Consider the following 19881-nt stretch of genomic DNA (forward strand, 5'->3'; position numbering starts at 1 on the left):
AAGCAATTCTCCTGCCTCAGCCTCCCAAGTAGCTGAGACTACAGGCGCATACCACCACACCTGGCTAATTTTTGTATTTTTAGTAGAGATGAGGTTTCACCATATTGGTCAGGCTGGTCTTGAACTCCTGACCTGAGGTGATCCACCTGCCTTGGATTTCCAAAGTGCTGGGATTACAGGTGTGAGCCACTGGGCCCAGCCCAATTTTTGATGCCTGAGCTATGAAAATCTCATTTTTTTTTTTACTGTATTTATTTGCTCACTTAATTTGACATTTTATTTCACTCTCAGTAAAAGAATACCATAATGACGGGTTCCCTTGTTTGGGCTGTGTAGACACTAGAGGTCAGCTGTTCTTCCCTATGTCTCAGATTAATTTTCAACTTTCTTTTCCAGCCATACTAGTCCCTTCATCAAAAATAAAACTCCATCTGTAGACACGAAATTAGAGAAGTCTGGCTTGTTAATATTAAGCAATATTAATCCTTCCAACACTGACATGGTGGTCAAGGGCACTGGCCTCGAAGGCAGGGCACTGGGTTCAAATCAGAGCTCCGTGGCCCTGTCTGAGGAACCACTGTCCAGTACCAACACTTCATCCTGTGTGGCTTCCCGTTTGCACTGCACGACATCTTCCTCCCTGGCCTTTACTCAAATTGCAGTCACGATGTTTAGTGCCTCCCTCTAAAATATGCAAAGGTAGCCAAGGATCACCACACATCTGGGAAAGAATCCGAGATGAAAGACAGAGGCTGAAACACATAAAGGAGAAAAAGAAACAGGAAGAAACAGACTGAGATGCAGGGACAAAAAAAAAACTTCAGGAAACGCTCAAATTAAGTGAATTTGCTTCATATCCTTAGAGTAGTCAGCAGAGGTACCACATTAGTGAATTGAGAAAGGATGCTATAAAGGAGAAATAAAGAACAATCAACTAATCTTAAAAATTAAATATAAAACAGGCAAACTTAGTGGAAGGTAATGTTGAAGAACCTTCCATGAGGTATTACCAAAAGACAAAAAAAAAAGAGAAGAGTGAAAAATAACTCATTTCTCTGTTCTGTCTTATGGAAGTTACTGTTCATTCATTGAATAAACCCAATGAATGCTCAATAAGTGGAGAAAAACCCCAGAATTCCGAGAATAAAGAGAAGATCCTAAGTTTCCAAAGTTTTTCTTGTATATATTTGAGACAGAGTCTTGCTCTGTCAACCCAAGCTGGAGTGCCAGGGTCTGATCTCAGCTCACTGCAACCTCTGTCCCCTGGGCTCAAGTGATCCCACCTCAGCCTCCCAACTAGCTGGGACCATAGGGACAGGCCACCATGCTTGGCTAATTTTTGTATTTTTAGTAGAGAAAGGCTTTCACCATGTTGCCCAGACTGATCTTAAACCCCTGAGCTCAAGCAATCCACTCGCTGGCCTCCCAAAGTGTTGGGATTACAGGCATGAGCTACTGTACCCAGTTAGTTTTTCCTTTCTTTTCTTTTTTTTTTTTTGTGGAGATGGGGTCTCACTATGTTGCCTAGGCTGGTATTAAATGCCTAAGCTTAAGTGACACTTCTGCCTCAGACCCCCAAATAGCTGGGACTACAGGCATGCACCACCATGCCCAGCTGAATTAAAAAAAAATTTTTTTCTAGAGGAGGGGTTCTACTTTGTTGCCCAGGTTGGACTTGAACTCATGATCCCAAGCTATTCTTTCACTTTAGCCTCCTGAGTTGCTGGGATTACAGGTGTGAGCCTTATGTCTCATTCCTAATTTTACTTTTTTGACATTTATTAGCTTATTTTATTGACTAGGTGATACAGTCACATGGTTCAAATATCAAGAGCATGAAGAGCAACACTTGACAATCTACTCCCACCTCCATCCCCACATGCTTTCCATTGTGTTCTGCCAGGGATTTTTATGCAAATGCAGGCAAATTACAACCCTTCTCACACAAAGAACAGCATACTATTATACTACTTTTATTTTCTGCATATTGCTTTATCCAGTTAACAATACTTACCGGAAATTATGTCAAAGAAGACACAGTGTTCATCATTCTTTGGAAAATTATTTTTAACCTAGAATTCTGTATACAACCAAAGTATTAATCAAGTGTAAAGGTAGAATAAAGACATTTTCAGACATGTGATTACTTAAAAAAGGCATTCTTGCTCGGAAAGCTACTGAAGGATGTGTTCCAGCAAAATAAGATAGCAATCCAAGAAAAAACATAATGTGAAATCCAGAAAATAGGAACCAAACAACAACAATTTAAAAAGGGGTAAAAGGAATTGTCAGAATGATGGCAGAGGGAATGGCAGGTACAGGAAACCCTGAGGAGAACACCCAGACCAGACTCGATCTAGAGGACAGAGGTCTCTAGTGGGTAGATTTCCATGGGAGAATAAAATTGAATTGATAGATTATCTGATATGTTTAATCAAACAGAACATAGCATTGTGATGGGTTCTGTTGAAAACTCTGTGGATATGTAGATATCTAGATAGATAAGATAGATATGTAGACAGATGAGCAATGAAAAAGAAAATAAATAATTAACTCTAGAAAAAGCAGAAAGTTGTATCAGGAAAGAAAGGTTATAGTTCGCTGCTTGGCTCTGCAATGGACATTATTTACACAGCCTGCAACATCATCATAATCACCAGAATTTACTGAGCATTTACTATGTGACAGTCATTGTTCTGAGGTCTTTCTGTGAAAGGTCTCATTTATTCTCATAACTGCCTTGGGTGAGGTATACTCCTAAAACTTTCCCATCTTACCTATGGGGGATCTAAGGCACAAAGTCGATAAGTCACTTGCCCTAAGTCATGGTTATAAGGGACAGAATGGGGATTTGAACCCAGGAAATCTGATTCTAGCACCCATACTCTTAAGTAGTCTGTCCTGCCAGTGAATATTCATTTAGTCCCACACTACAACAAACTATAGTGTGATGCAGAGAAGGAAATTAGCCAGCCGACAGCATCTACAATGGATAAACTAACACGTAATACGTGTGCATATTATTTATAAACAAGGAGATAATGACCAGATCATTCAGGGTCTCATAGGTTGTTTAAGGACTTGGCTTTTACAGAGTAATATAAGACACCCTTGGAAAGTTCTAATCAGAGAAGTGACATGATCTGACATATTTTAAAAGGACCACCCAGCTGCTGTGCGGGAATGGCCTGAGAAATCAAAATCAATTGTTTAAAGATGAAAAGATGGAAAAAGAAGGTGAGAGGCATCGTAAGGCAGAGACGGATGTGGGGCTCCCTCTCCTGAAATGCCAACCCTGGCGGGTCAGAGGTCGGCTGGGGACAACATGTACCAGATACGGGAAGGGCATGGCTTGCTCGCAGGACGAGGCCCGAATGGGGTCTTGGAGGGAGCTGAGGGGCTGATCCAGGAAGCAGCCTGGGCTATGAACAAACAGCCCCTAATGAACAGGTGGCCCCAGCCATGTCCCATGCTGTCTCTGAGTCTGTTTTCTCTCTTGTCAAACAGAGAGGCTCTGAACCCTTTCCGCAGGATTTAAACAAACGACGAGAGCAAAGCTTCCAGAGTACCTGGCACACCTTGGGCCTTAGAAGAAACCTCCGTTCGCCCCTCTCCTTTCCTGTCTCACGCCCCGACAGTGCTCACAGGGGACGCGCAGGGCTAGAAGCCAGGTCCCGGATTTCCCTCATCCACACCGCCTCTTACGTCCTCCACACACACATCCTAACCCTGAGTACCAGCCAACTCTTGGCTCAAGAGTCACCCAGAAAAGGAAGAAGGGAAACAGCTGGCCCTCTGACAGAAATAGCTGTGGGGTGGGGCCCAGGGCCATCGGAGACCAGCAGGCCTGTCCACAGCGGAGTTTTCCGTGGACTCAGAAACCCAGAAGCATCTCTTGGGAATCGCACAAACGGCCCAAGGTCACAGGCGCAGTGTCTGCGCCCCGCAACAGCGCAGGCTGTCGGTAAAAACCCATCTGGAACAGCGCTCTTGTCGCATTCCTAAAACCTTGCAGACGACCTGCCAAGATGGGCGTCTGGCTTAGGAGGATCCGCTGCGGAAGGGCCCTTGGTGGCTCCACCGCAGCTGGGTTACACCTGGAGGCAGGATGTCATTGAGGCTGGACAGTCCTGGGTCCTGCTGGGCGCTGAAAGCCCCTCACCTCTCCCCACTCCTGCGGAACAAAGGGGCAGGGCATGGCCCCAATGGCAAACCAGTGTCCAGCAGCGTCCAGTTAGAGTGCGATCTGCCGGCCAGCCTCAGCAAAGCAAATTCATAGAGGAAAAAAGTCATGAAATTCACTTTCAAATCAAGTGAAATAGGCTGTAGGGACAAGTCGGACATCTTGGTTGCGTGCAGGTGACTACCAGCCCCAGGGTCATCTCACCTGAGGGCAGGGCACTGCATTAGGGACCCAGAGTTGCACCTTGGCAGTCGGGCTCAGTTCTGGACTCTCTACTCGAGAGGGACTAGGTCAGGTTAGTGCTGGAGAGAAGGGTGCAGGTTAGTAGGGTGAAGTTTCCACACTGAACCCCATTTCCAGGCTGTTCTGGAAAAAAACACGTGCACCCCACCCCAGCTTGGTTCTCCAACAGCTTTGAGGAGGAGAGACGGGCTCCCTCCACGCAGCTTGACATAGGAGGGCTCTTTGGGAAAGATGGGGAGAAAAGATGAACGAAAGGGGGACTTAGGATTAAAATATCCTGTATTTATGAGCTACCCAAAATGATGGGCACAGCTTCATGTTGGGTTCTAAGAAGCAGAGCGCATGGCAGGACGGGATGGGAGCCCTGTCTCAGCAGGGGTCTGAGGGAGGTGGGCTGGTCAGGGAAGGGCTGGGCAGGGGGGTGGCCTCTGCAGGAGTCGGTCTCAGCCTGGCCCCGGGAGAGCTCTGGAGCCGGAAATGTATCACAGAGTTGGTTGCACCTTGAAACAAGGCTGGGGGACATTTTGTGTCCTCACAAAATGGTGACTTAACAGCTGCAGGTTGCCTTGGGGACAGCGTGACTCCTTCTCCATAATTGGATGCCTTGGCTGCTGCTCAAGTGGAAGGCGGCGGCTGAGGCCTGAACAGTCAGTGCCCACAGGCCCACAAGTCAACCTGGGGCCAGTGCAGGGGGCCGGGTGGGGCAGCAGTGCCCCTGCCATGGATCACAGTGGGGCCAGCTCCGAGAAGAGGCTGCGGAAACAGTTATGGGGGAGAGGGCCCCCATCCTGCCGGGTGAGGAAGGGGTACCCATGGTACCACGAGGGGATAATCAGCTCAGTGCATGGTCGCAAGGACCCACGGCGAGTTCCTAATGCAGCCTGCGCAAATGACTGTCCCGTCGGGAGAGGTATTCCTCATTTGAGAGCAATACTTTGAATCACGTGGTGAGAGCAGGATCACTTTACTCAGCTGCAGTATGCTGAATGAGAAGTTTGGGATGCTACCAAAACGCACCAGCAGAATGTGAAACACAGTCGGAGAGGAAAATCTGTCTGCATTGGCAACACCCCTCCCCAGATGTGAGGGGTGCAGCTCATGCCTTTGGTGCTAGTGAGCTTCTCCAGGTGCGTACTGGAGACAACAACCTGCCTGAATTTCACTGCAACAAGAGAACGCGAAATAACCGACTTGCGATAATGCATCTACAGTGTCTGCAAGCAACTCCCTTTACTAGACGCTTGTCTAGAGTTTAAACCATAACGTGGAAGCAGGACATTGGTTGTGGAAGCAGAAATGCATCCCTCCACGAGTCCTGCTTCTACCCAGAAGAGCGCAAAGCCCGGTGCAGGGGAGCCCTGCTCTTGCCCTCGCTGCAGCGGAAGAGGAACCCGTATCCCTGCCGGGTGATTCAGGCTTCCCAGTGACCTCGGCTCAGAATTTTCCACTTATCCTCTAGAAGGCACGTTCTTGGGTGCCAGACCCAAGTGCCAGCCCATTCCCACCACTTTCTTAAGGGCTCCCCAGTTTCCATCCAGGCCCCTGCACCTTCCCAAGTGTTTCAGGGAGGCCGGCTCTCCCCAGTACCAGGACAAGCCTGACTGGTCACAGGGTAGACCCACCCTCCTCGCTGGACTGAGCCCCTAAGTCCACGTTCCTTATCACAGAGCTTGGTGCAGAAGTGGCCAGGCAGTCACACGGAGGTTTACCACGGAGGCGCTGCTAGCTCTCTGGAAAGGGCCATCAGAAGAAATGGTGTGTGGGCTCCAGAGGGGCAGCCTGGGAAAGCCAAGACCAGCCGGCTTCCATGAAGCAAGTCAGCCTGAGGATGAAGCCACCCACAGAGGATGGCCCGGCCCAGCCAGCTATGCAGGTGCTGTGGGAAAAAGAGGCCCCAGCCGCTGATGAGGCTAGCAGGGAGTACCGCCCTGCCTCCGAGCTTGCTGGACTCCAGCTGATACACTTCCCATTGTCAATGCCAGTCCAGTCAGGGTTTCTGTCCCAGCAGCCAAACCATCTTGACTGGTAGATACATCCTTCAAGAACTCAAAATGCCACTTCCTCCAGGAAGCCACTTATGAGGCCACTGGCTTCCTCTAATGCTCTCTCAGGCCCAAACCTTCAGAGCACTGTCTGTGCACTTTCTATATCAGATCCCTCCCTGTTGTCTGTTAGTATTATTGATCTACAGGTGTCAATCCCTTTCTGACTCAACTCCCGGAGGGCAGGTCCTTGTCGGGTTCCTCCCTGACTCTCCAGTCTCCCCAGGACAGGAACTTGGATACCATGACCTGTATCTGTCGAGTCAATGGGTGAATAAGAAAGTATTGAACCTAAGACGGTGTTGTGGATTTCCATGAGAACCCCGATGAATTCCAGGAATAGGTATTTGCCATTTGAATAGTGATTTTCATTTTCACAGTTGGGAGATAGAATTTAATTTGTACTAAAACATAAGATGTCACACCTGCTCCCCCCAACCCTATCAATCTGTGCTACTCAGTACTTGTAACAGCTGCATCTGTGGCTGGGTTTTACAGGGAGGGGTGTGTAAGGAGCTCTCATATTTACCGACTGCCTAGTGACATACTTTATGTTGCTAACCACTTTCTTTAATCCTGACAGCCAGGGGAGATTTCTTCTTCCCCATTTTAGTGGTAAGAAAACAGAGGTTAGGCCGGGCGTGGTGGCTCAAGCCTGTAATCCCAGCACTTTGGGAGGCCGAGGCGGGTGGATCACGAGGTCAAGAGATCGAGACCATCCTGGTCAATATGGTGAAACCCCGTCTCTACTAAAAATACAAAAAAATTAGCTGGGCATGGTGGCGCATGCCTGTAATCCGAGCTACTCAGGAGGCTGAGGCAGGAGAATTGCCTGAACCCAGGAGGCGGAGGTTGCGGTGAGCCGAGATCGCGCCATTGCACTCCAGCCTGGGTAACAAGAGTGAAACTCTGTGTCAAAAAAAAAAAAAAAAAAAAAAAAAAAAAAAAAAAAAAAAAGAAAGAAAAAGAAAACAGAGGCTCAGAAGAGATTGAGTAACTCATCTTCCTAGGATGGCACAGCTGGCAAAGAACTATGTCATTTCAAAGCCCAGCTCTGACCCACAAATCTATCTCTGTAACTTCAACAGCATCTCCTGGGGCAGGAGGCAGGATCTCAGGGCTCTCAACCCAAGGAGTGTTCCCTCACCTTTCCTTTCAATCTATTTTATGAAAACCAGCAGATAGGTTGGGTGCGGTGGCTCATGCCTGTAACCCCAGAACTTTGGGAGGCTGAGGCAGGCAGATCACTTGAGGCCAGGAGTTCAATACCAGCCTGGCCAATGCGGTGAAACCCTGTCTCTACCAAAAATACAAAAATCAGCCAGGCGTGGTAGTGTGAACCTGTAATTCCAGCTACTGGGGAGGCTGAGGCAGGAGCATTGCTTGAACACAGGAGGCAGAGGTTGCAGTGAGCCGAGATTGTCCCATTGCACTCCAGCCTGGGTGACAGAGTGAGACTGTCTCAAAAAAACAAAACAAAAAAACCACCAATGGTTAAAAGGCAAACTTTGGGAACTCTAATTCCTCTCATTCTTCTGCCCCACAACCACAGACAGCAAGACAAGGCTTGCAATTCACTGGTCGCCTCTGGCCCTCTCAAGAAACACTTGTTAGGCACTGTGGTCAAATGCATACATAAATGACTGTCTTCACAGGAGGGAGTTCTGCTCAAGCTACTATATTTAGCAAATGTCTATATTTAGCCAAAGGTCCTTTAAATGCCATGTACTTCTTTTGTTTATTAATTAATGTAACGGACATTGATCAACAGCTGGTATGTATCTGGCTCTGCGCTGAGCTCTTGGGATACAAAAGATATTGCCTGTCTGGATGTCACCTTCTACAGGTGAACAAATAATAAGACAACCTGACTGCCACGCCACGTGTGGGCAGCAAGAGCCAGTGGAGTGCTGTGGAGCCAGGGAGACTTAGTCCTGGTGTGATGTGAGAAGGCTGAGTTTGGAGGTCTCCTGGAGGTCACAGTGGGCTTTCAGGAAGGAATAAGGCTTTGCCTGGAAAGCCCTTTTCTGTCTTATACAGAGAAAAACAGAAGTCTTGATTCACTCAATATTCAACAAATACTGAGTGCCTGCCACATGTCCATAAGAGCAAAATCAGGTATTTACAACTGCAAGCACCTAAGGACCGGTTACAGAGTAGACCCCCCAGAATATCTGACTGATGCAACCAGACACCACAGCTCAAATAGTTCAGAAGTGTTTCCTGTGGAAAGAATCACATGTGGAATAGCTCGCTATCACACTCAACGTGGAAGAGAACGTGTGAGGCGGTTGCAATGCAGATACTTTCTTCGCGTTGGTACATCCACCTGGCACGCAGTTCAAACGATACAAAGGGAACACTGTCAAAAATTAAGCTTCCTTTGTCCCCCTGGGTCCCCAATCTATTGGGTCCCCTTTTCCCAAGCTGCAGCTCTCTGTCCCTGGACGGCTTTCTGGATGTCACATACACTCTTTAGCCTTAAGGCAGAACCCTTGAAGGAAATAAAAAAGACGCTGTACAAATACCCACTCTAGTGCGCCTTCAATTTGTCACAGGTAAAGTTCATCAGCAAACACCATCTTAGTTACAATCAACTCTGCCCAGGAAACTTTAATGAAGACCTTTCCGTGGCCTGGACCCGTTTCCGGGCTCAGTCCTGAAACAATTCACTGTGATGCCCCAAGTTCACCTCTGAGCTGCACCTTGAGTGACATCGATGGATCCATGACAAATGGTCACCAGAGCGACTCGGCCATTTCGGCAGGGCCATGTGGCCTCCGGGGACCGTCCCCTGCCTCCAGGTCGGGCCTAAGCCCCTGCCCCCTCCCATGCGGCACAACAAAGCGGGGCGCTCGCTCCCGCCCGGCCAGCCCGGGCCACCTCACGCACTGGCTGCGCCCGGCTCCTCTCCCGAGGGCGCAGCGGCCGCCGGGGGCCGGGGTGGGGGAGGGCGCGCAGCGTCGCGGGCAGGGCCCGGGGCTGGAGGACCAGTGCCGGGTCCGCAGGCCGCCGAGATCCGGGCCCGGGTGCAGCGCCCGGGATTCCGCGCCCCTGCGCGCGCCTGCCGGGCCAGCCCGCCTGGGGCCAGACGCTCAGCCGGAAGGACGCGCAGCGGGACAGACGCCGGAGGGACCCGGACAGCCGCCCGGCCCCGCGCCCGCCCCGCGCCCCCAGCTGCCAGCCCGGCTCGCTCACCTCCCGCGCTATCTGGTTGAGCGCGTCGTCCTCCGCCGTGAGCCGCTCCCGGTTGGGGAGCCGCTTGCGCCCCGAGCCCTGGGTGCCCATGTCCATCGACCGCGTCGCCCGCAGCTGCCGCGGGGCCCGTTGCTCCCGCCGCTCGCACCGCCCCGGCCCCGGCCCCAGCCCCTCCCTCCGCCGCGGCGTCATGGCGTCAGCGGGCGCGGGGCCGGGGCCGCGGGGACGCGGGGGGACGGGGGCCGCGGGGCCCCGGGGGAAGCCAGGGCCGGAGGTCCTCAGCAGGGGTCAGGGACGGCGGGGGCGGGGGACGGCGGGGCGGTGGGGACGCGGGGCGGTGGGGCCGGCGGGGCGGTGGCGGGGGGGCGGAGACGCCAGGGATCGGGGACGATGGGGGTCCGAGACATTGGGGGCGCGTGGACCTGCGGAACGCCAGGGCCGGAGGTCCACAGCTGGGGCCTGGGACTGCAGGGGCCCGAGACGCTGCAGCGGGGAAAGGGAGCCGGGGACGGAGACGCCAGGGGTCAGGGGCGATGGGGGTCCTATGCCTCGGGGACAATGAGGATGCCCAGAGTCGGGCACGCGGGACCTGAGGCACCGGGAGCCCTAGAGTGCGGACCTCCGCGGGGACTGTTTGGCTGGCCGGTCATCGCGGAGCCGCGCGCCCAGAGCGGTGGGCAGCGGTCTGGTGGGGACGTGCGCGGAGGGCTGGGTTGCCTTGAGGGATTTGCACGGAGGGGTGGGCGCAGGATACGGTTCAGCCTGGCGCCCCCATTCCGCGGTGAGTCGGAGTCGAAGTCGGTCGCTGGAGTGAGAGGCTCTGGGCAGGCCGAGGTGTGCTCGCTCCCGCAGCGACTGCGGGCTCCTGCGACCATGCCCACTGGCTTCCCAGGCTCTGGGAACACCGTGTGGGTGTGTGCGTTTCTGTCTTTACACGCGTGTTTCCATGCTGGCATCCCTCCTTCTCCCCGCTGTCTGCCCCCTGAGGTCAGGGACTTGCCACTTCTTTCGTGGGTCTCCAGCCCCTAGGATCCAGGCAGGTGCATCGCAGCGCTCTCCTAGTTGCTGAGAAACTAATGAACTTGACCTGCGCTCTCCAAAGCTCAGGCCACACTAGAGGTGGATTTAAAAGTAAATCAAACCAGAGGATTAGGTAAGGGTTAAAAGCCCCTGCAGGAGTACCGGGTGGGAAAGTGACTGGTGTGTTTGGGGTATGGGGGGAGCTTCCAGTGGCTGAACCTGGGCAAGGATGGGAGGGAGGGCAGTGATGGAAGAGGAGAAGGGCTGTACTGAAGTCACCTGTGATATTTTTCCCCCAGTGATAAGGATGGTTAACATTTTGGTGTATTTCCAACCAACTAATGTGACCAGATTGCTTTGGCTTCTTAGGGAGGTAACTTAGCTGGGTGGAGGTGGGAAGAGGAAGGGGCCCCCCACCCCCATGACAGGGAAAGCTGTTGGAGGTTTTATTGCAGGGAAAAGACAGTTCAGTGACATGGGAGGGAGGGCTGATCCAGGTGACATTTCTCAGGGTGCCTTAGCTGATGCAAGTGGGTTGGTAGGGCCAACCCTGGCCTCGTTCATGACAACTCCGGGAGCAGACACTGCACCTGCTCATTGTAGGCGCAAAGGAAATAGCTGGTGATGGAATCTTCCAGGCCATATTCACATTACTTCAGAGGCCATACTCCTTAAGTGACATAGTCCTCCTTGGAGGAAACCTTGAGCCGTGGCCTCTTACACTGCCCTGGTCTTGCTGGTGTCTGCTCACCATTTCCTAGCCCCTGGGCACTTTGCTGAGGCTGGTTCCCATGAGTTCACCCATTCATGCCTCCACACTTGCTGAGCTGGAGGCTGGGCATAGCTGTCAGAGGGGCAGACATGGCTGCTGCCTCTCAGGGCTGACTTGAGATGCCTGAGCTCCTTATCTAAGGCCACATTTAAGTTCCAACGTCTCCTTTCTGAAAGAAGTCTCCCTTTGCTCCCTGTCCTTCATTGGAACTTTGAGACACTTTTTACTAACACCTAATCCTCCATCCTGATCTGTTGAGGCCAGGAGGGCAGGTGCTGACCCCATCTTCCATATCTTCACCCTTCACTGGGGATTGGATATGCCAGTTGCTCAGTGAAGTGCAGTGGCTGAACTTAAGGAACAGAGTTCAGTTCCCAACGCTCCTCCCCACTTTTCCTGTTGGATTGTTGTCCAGAAACAGGAGATTCACTGCTGCAGGGACTGAGCAGAGGTGTGTCGAAATAGTCCCAGCTGGTAGATGGTGTTCTCAGACATTGGTGAATTCAGCTTCCTGCCCCTCCCCCATCATCTGCCCACTTCCAGAAAAGAGCCACCTTTCAGGAATCATCAGAAACAACATTGCTGGGTCTCTGATGGCCCCATGACATCACAACTTCCTGGCTACAGTCCTTTCCCCTGGCGATGTGCTCTTAGAGTCTACTGGTTCTCACCTCAGAGTTAGTCCCCACCTCCAAATGGAAATATGGGTGGCCACTGTTAGTTCCTTTGTGCTGCTGTAACAGAATGCCTTAGACAGGGTCATTTTTATAAAACCATGGAAATGTATTGTTCACAGCCGTGGAGGCTGGGAAGTCCAACATCAAGCCTCCAGCAGAATCAGTGTCTGGTTGGGGCCAGTCCTCACAGATGGCACCTTCTGTGTGCCCTCTCATGGTGGAAAGGCAGACCATCTCCCTCCAGGCTTTTGTATGAGGGCGTTCATTGCATTCATGAGGGCTCTGCTTCAGGACTGGTCGCCTGCAGGCCTCAGCTTGCACTGAGGGTTAGGTTTCAACATATGAATGGGGAGCAACCCTATGCAGACCATGGCCTCTGCCTTGGCAGGGTAGGGACAGTAGTCTAGGGAAGAGCCCTTCTAGGGCTTCACAATCCATCGTCCTTGTAGCTCCTGTCCTCAGAGGCTCAGGTCTGGAATGAATGGTGAACAGCAGTTCCTGCCCGGGCATGGGGGGAGGTACACAGAGATGTTAGGCAGCTCGGTGGGTCTTCTGTGTGCTTGGGGTCTTCCTGGAGGAAGATGAAGACCTACGAGACTCCATCATGCTAATCCATGGGTTCACCAAGAAATCATGGCTTTTCCTCCACCCTCTACCCTTGGCCCTCTCTGCCTGGAATTCCATGAGCCTGTTTCTACCTAGAAGATGGGTCTTCGCCACCGGCACTACTGATCCCTCCCGTGTAGCCCTTTCCCTATTCCAGATGATGACACCGGGCTTACTTCAAAGCAGGAAATTGAGAAGATTTATCACAGATCCGATGTCCGGGGCAGATAATTAATGTGTTCATCTCCAAGCCTGGTACCAAAGTCCCTTCACAAACATAGAGATGCCACCTTCAGGAAGGCTCCGCGAGAAAGTGGAGGCAGCCAGGGAAGCTTGGTGAGGGAAGCGACATGGAGTTGCCATCCTCAGCAGGGTTTGCCTTTGTCAGGAGCTCGATGGGCAAGCCCTGTGGGCTGGCTGGGAAAGGGAGTTGATGAGCAGCTATGGAGAGGTGTTCAGTCTGCATGAGGACTCAGAGCTTCTCAGGCAGAGAGCCATCTGAGCCATCACGGGGGTCATAAGGGTGACTCTCTGGATCCATTGACAGCATCATCCATGTGGATGGTTGCTACTTCAAACCTCTTTCACCAGCACTCCAGCCTTGCTCTTCCAGTTCCCAGAGAATGGAACGCCCTGCCTTGGATGACAGCTGGAGCAGGGCAGGAGAACTGCAGCCCTCCCCAGGAAGGCTGAAGGGCCCGTAGAGGAGAGCCATTTTTCATGCCCAGAACTTGGAGCCAGCACCTTGCCCAGAAGTGAGGCTGGCTGAGGTCAGAGCCTACGTGACGCTCAGGAGGTGAACGGTTAGTCTCCTTTGTCCTGCTGGACATTTTCAGATGCATCTTTTAGTAGCTCAATCACGGCACTTCCAAAATAAAACAGTGGATGATGCCTGCCCAAATAAACGCCTCTTCCTTCCCAGGACAGCACCGCTTCCCGTAACTTTTTCCTGTTTCTTGGAGTAAGCACTTTGGAAGCATTTTGAAATCCTTTCTCCTTTCCCTACTAAATCCTATCAGATGCGCAACTGGTCTTTTCCTTCATCCGTACCTGATTATTTCCACCCTCCTTTGGCATGTTTGCTGATACCACCAAGGTCTGCATCTGGTTCCCCTTGTCCCTCATCTGTGGATTACTAGCAGTAAGTCACCTGGACTCGGTGTCTCCAGGGTGGGGTGCCTGAGACAATCTATGGGGGGAGGGAAGCAAATACAGAATTTCTGTTATATGTCTTTCCACTAAAAATTAGGAATCTAATGTGACTAATTTTTTATTTATAAACTCATTTCAAGTGATCACTGACTCAAGGTATTTCCAGGGGCTGGTGGTGGCATGCGCTCTCATGACACCTTTTTTGGCATATTTTGATGTATTTCAGTGGATCAGGTTAAATGGATCTGTGGATAGTGTAACCTCATTTTAACTAAAACTCAATGAGTAGATAAATGGCTACAAAAGATTTAAAAGATTCCCCAAAGCCACAAACAAACAGGAAAATGAGAGACTTGTTTCTTAGTTCAGGTAGGAGCTCTTCATTGGCCTCAGTGTAAGGTTATCAGACAAGATAAGAACATTCAGTAACCATGAACACTATTTAAACATAAATTTACATTTCCTACCATTGATGATTAACTGCATTCTAAGTGAATATTGTGCCTTTATTTAGTAACTAATGATGACAGACTAGGAACATAATTTATACTTAAATATGCAAATACTTGTGGGGGTTTAAAAATATTTATGAATCGTTTCCATTATCAAAAACATTTGGGTTCTAAGGCTGGGTGCTACAGCTTATGCCTGTGATCCAAGCTACTCAGGAGGCTGAGGCAGGAGGACCACTTGAACCCAGGAGGCAGAAGTTGCAGTGAGCTGATAACTGTGCCACTGCACTCCAGCCTGGGTGACAGAGTGAGACTCCCTCTCAAAAAAAAGTGGGGGGTTCTAGGTCAGAAATTCAGGTTTGTTTTTTTTTTTTTTTTGGGTAGTAAATAAAAAGTTTAATTGGTAACAAGCAATCTGGTGAAAGTTGAAAACAGGCATTTGAACATGAAATTTGAGTCCAATTTTAGAGGGTGATATTTTGAAGCCCATCCATGGGCTATCTGAATTCCCATTCTGTACTGTCCCAATTTAATCCACTGTCCACAAAAGCCAGAAAAATCTTCTGAAATGCACTTCCACCGTGCTGCACGTCGGAACTGCGGAACAGCCCCAGGAGGCTTACTGTGCAGTTCTGGAGGGAACCCGTAGGTGTGAAACGCACCGCTGTTCACGTGTGACTATGGATAGTTACGATGCTGAACTTTGTGAGATTATTTGCTTTAAATGTTAGTGTCATAAAATTTCACCTTCACTAAGTGCTACTGAATGGCAGGAATTTTGCAGCAGGAAAGTGCCCGCCAGGAGGATGCCATGCGTGGGGCGATCGCAGCTGTGTGTGCCTCTGAGAGACTCCCTGAGGGTGGCAGTTCCCCAGCACATGGTGCCAGTTCTGTAGCCAAACCTCTAGAGCACCTTCAAGCAGCTCTCTTAAGGTAGCTTCCTGAGAGCTGGGACAAGATTGCCTTTTCATCCCTCAGAGAGCCATTTTCTGGACTATGGAGCCATGGGTGCTTAGAAAATGTGGCTTGACTGAAGAGTCCTTTCTTAAGGTGCTGTGTCAAGTAGGATGTGAAAACCAATTTTCTTTTTACCTGGAGAAGAGTAATGTTGCAAATAGAGGTACGTATTGACTTGCAATGTAATCAGCTTTTACTTAGCATGGGATTTATTAACTATTCAATCGGTTTAAAAAAAAGTGGAGTGGGGACTGGACTTTCAGCTACGGGACTTTCAGCAACGGGGATAAAGCTGCTAGGAAACTAACCCTCCTGCTAACAATCATGAACCTCAAACAAAGTCTAGAAAACAGCCCTCTGGAGTAAACAAATGCACACTGGGACTGGAGTAGACACAACTTCTGAAGAAAGAGAAGTAAATAAGGAGACGTCTGCTTTCCCAGAGGACCTACCCCAGCCTGCAAGGCACACTGGGAAGGCTTGAGAATGACTGGACTGAGGAGTTAGATGTCTGGGCCTGGGGCTGTAAGTGCAGCTGGAAATTGTGGGATGATCCCAGAGAAGAGGGCCCATAGCAAGTTGAGCCTAAGTTGAGCCTCACGATTTGCATACTAACTTATCCAGATCCATGGCTGAGTCCTGAACGACACAGGTGTGCGGTGAGATGCCAGGAAACGCAGAAGGAAGCAACAGCTGGAAGCCTGAAAAAGCTGAGCAGAGATTTCAGCCTAGTGCTGGGGAGATAAAGTCAGGAATTCAAGTCCCACCAGGTCAGAGGGGCTTTCCATTGAAATCTCAGAAGACTGTGACTTAATAGGGAGACACAGGACTAAGGGCTATGACAGAAAAACCAAAGTGAACACACACCTAGAACCAAGTCTCATTAAGATCAAGGCGAGATACAGGGTGGAGAGGTGTGTTAACTGCCTGCTTGAAGCAAACTCAACGTACTTCAGAAGAAAACAGAGTCTAGACTCAAGATTCCCTGTAAAGCGTTGTCCGTTGTGTCCAGCAGAGAGAATTTCTAGACAAGAAGAATCAGGGCAATGTGATTCAGGGCAGGAGGAAAAACAGTCAACTGAGAAAGACTCACAGATGACCTAGATGATGGAATCAGCAGATAAGTCATATAAAGTAACCTTGGGAAAGATGGGTATAATTGATGAAGAGATAGGGAATGTCGCAGAGATTTGGGAATTTTAAATGTGGAAATTGTGAAACGATGAAGTACAGTATTTGAAATTAAAAATTTCTTGAATAACATTAACAACAGATTGGATAAGGTAGACAAAAGGATCCATGGATTTGAGGCCTGGTCAAAAATCTACCCAAACTGGACAGAGAAAAAAATGCTTTTCTTTAATTTTTTTCATCATTCTGAATAGTTGAAATCAAGAGAAATAATATTTTTTAAAAGAACAGGGTCTAGGGATTCAGGATCCCACAGTGGTCAGTTGAGTTTTTACAAAGGCACCAAAATAATTCCATGGAGAAAGAAAAGTATATTTTAGTAAATGAAGCTGGGACCATTACATGACAAAAAACAACTTCGATGCTTACTTCACACTCTACACAATAAGTAAATCATGATAGATTTTAGACCTCAACTTAAAAGCGTAAACTATTAAATTTCTGGAAGAATATGTAGGAGAATATCTTTGGAAGCTTGAGGTAGGCAAAGATTTCTTGGACAGTTCACAAAAAGCACACAATCATAAAATACAATTTTTTTTTTTTTTTGAGATGGAGTCACCCAGGCTGGAGTGTAATGGCGTGATCTCGGCTAACTGCAACCTCTGCCTCCCAGGTTCAAGTGATTCTCCTGCTTCAGCCTCCCAAGTAGCTGGGATTACAGGCACCTGCCACCACATCCAGATAGTTTTTTTATTTTTAGTAGAGACGCACCCAGATAGGTTTTTTTTTTTATTTTTAGTAGAGACAGGGTTTCACCAGGTTAGTCAGGCTGGTCTCGAACTCCTGATCTCAGGTGATCTGCCTGCCTTGGCCTCCCAAAGTGCTGGGATTACAGGCGTGAGTCACTGCATCTGGCCATAAAATACAAAATTGATAAATTGAGTTTCATCAAAATTTTAGAATTCTGCCTTTATAAAACACAATTATGAAAATGAAAACACGAGGCACAAACCGGGAGAAAATATCCGCAATGTGTAGATGTGACCAAGCAGCTGAATCTAGAATATGTCAAGACTTCCTAAAAGTCAATAAGAAAAAGATAAATACTTCACTTAGATAATGGGCAAAAGACTTGGAGACTTGAGTGGACACCTCATATAAGGAGATACACAAATGACCAAGGAGATACAAAGAATGGTGGCCACTGTCTTCATCATCAGGGATATGCAAAATACACAGTGAGATATAACTTCATACCCACTGGACTGTCTACAGTTAAAAAGACTGACAGGACCAAATGTTGGTGAGGATGAGGGGCAGCTGGAACCTCCTGATTGCTGGTGGGAGTGGAAAATTGCACAGCCACTCTGGAATGCTGTTTGGGAGTTTCTTGGGAACATTACCTACCGTATGATCCAATCATTCAACTCCTAAGTATTTACCCAAGAGAAGTGAAAACATGCCCACAAAGAGACGTGTACAAGGATGCTCATGGAAGTCTGGCTCATAATATCCCAAAGCTGAAAACAATCCAATGTCCATTAACAGGGGAGGGGATAACCAAATTGTCCGAAATCATGGATGTCATACTATGTGGCAATAACATGAACGCCTAATGCAGGCAACAATGTGAATGAATCTCAAAAATGTGTTGAGTGAAAGAAGCCACTCACAAAACCATACAGATGGAATGATCCCATTGCTATGGTATTCCAGAACAGGAAACACCTAAGTTATGATGATAGAATTTAGAAGAGGGGTGACCTTTGGAGGGCGGGGGTTGGCTACAAAGGGGCACCAGGAAATTTGTGGGGGCGATGGAAACATTCTGTGAGGTGGTGGTTATGTGGGTGACGAGCCATGCAGTTTATTTGGGTATAAGGGGCTTCCCGGAGGATGGGACTTTAGTTTTAAAGCTGGCCCCTCTGTGGTGTGCATGTACAGATTTGTCAAAAGTTGCATGTGCAAATGCATGCACACTTAAAATTTATTCACACTTACAGTGTCTAAATCATACTTCAATTTTTAAAAAAAGAGTATTTTAAAAATCATGGTGGGAAAACAACTAAACCAATGAAAACACAAGCAAGCAGCGGAAGAGGGTGTTTGCCTTTTAGGTGTCATATGGATCTCACTGTTTTATTGTCATAAATGTTGAAAGGTCCGTAACTTAGGGGGCTGCCTGACACATCACTTCCTCCAGGCCGTGGAGACCCAGATGAATAGGTGCTGGAGAAACAGGTGCTCTGGAGGCACATTGAGTGTTTTGCATAGTTGACTCCTGTTCTCTAGGAGAGCTTAGGGGGTTAGAGTAGTCCCATCTATTTGACCCTTCTCCATTTTCACGGCGCCTCAGAACCCCGTAGCACACAGTTCTCCTGCAGAAGAACCATAGGTAAATATCACCAGAACTCGAAGATAAGGAGGTGACTCACCCACAGTCCTGGGTTGGCTTACTGTTTCATTTGTGAGAAGGATCATGAAGCTCACTTCTTCCCCCACCCCTCTGCCAGTTCATCACATTTCCCATGGTGGTTAGGATCTGTTCTGCACCCCTGGTGACTGACCGAGTGTCTGTAACCCAGATGGCAGAGTCAGGGTATGCCAGGCCTGTGTGGATTTTGCTGCTGTTTTTTCCATGAACTGCTATGCAGGTGATTTTTGTTATGGGATGGCTCCTGCAGCCTTTGATGGTTCACACACATCCCACCTCCCACGGGGCATTTTGAGTATGTAATCACGATGTTTCTCCACCATTCCCATATAGCTAAGCAGCTTTTCTCCTTGAGGAATCACTGTATTTATGAGCAAAACACCATCCTTATCAATCACTCGACCGCAGTCTTCCAGAGCGGAAATGTAGCACAGATGTTTCAGAGCTCTTTCAATGTTATAGGAAGATGCTTACCATATTTTTGGCAGTGGCTTTTAAAAGTACTCTACATCCTTGCCTTGCCAATTTTAAAATAGCACAAACATTTCAAGTTTTTTTGATGTGCTGAATAATGCTCTGAAGACTTTTTCATAAGAAAATTACTTGAGATTTTTCTACATTGAGGTGACACCCAACAATCGAATACCTTCTGGAGAGGCCTGGGCTTTGCCTAATTTTAGTCTCAGCCATAAACGACGCTCAAGGGGACAGGCCCATCTGAAGCATTCTGTGCCAGCTTCCAGTCTATTTTGGGCATGTAATAGGCAAATAGTGTGCCACTTACTCATTTGCATCCTGTGCTCAAGTAGAATTCTTTCTATCAACATCCCCAGACAAAGAACAGTTCATAAAATTAGCTGCAGTTTATAAAATCCAGGCTGGCCTCGAGCAGAACAAAGATGATGTGGGTTTTCTTCCCATGGAAGACTTTTTCCTACACGGAAATGTAATCACAATGCAAGATAGAATCACCCCTGTATGGTACATTGGCACAGAGCTCATTGCCACTGT

General features: G+C 49.0%; 1 protein-coding gene across 18 annotated transcripts in view; it reads right to left on the bottom strand.

Annotated features, from left to right (window-relative positions):
* Positions 1-9823, bottom strand: part of LRRFIP1 (LRR binding FLII interacting protein 1) — a 158093-nt gene extending 148270 nt beyond the window's left edge. For all 18 annotated transcript variants that reach the window (XM_039469705.2, XM_039469702.2, XM_074398793.1 and 15 more), the window contains exon 1: positions 9667-9823. In XM_039469705.2, coding sequence (XP_039325639.1) covers positions 9667-9762 — 96 coding nt within the window. In that variant the 5' untranslated portion in view covers positions 9763-9823. The remainder of the gene's footprint in view (positions 1-9666) is intronic.
* Between the last annotated feature and the right edge of the window lie 10058 nt (positions 9824-19881).

Source organism: Saimiri boliviensis, chromosome 5 (assembly GCF_048565385.1).
Source record: "Saimiri boliviensis isolate mSaiBol1 chromosome 5, mSaiBol1.pri, whole genome shotgun sequence".
Lineage (NCBI taxonomy): Eukaryota > Metazoa > Chordata > Mammalia > Primates > Cebidae > Saimiri > Saimiri boliviensis.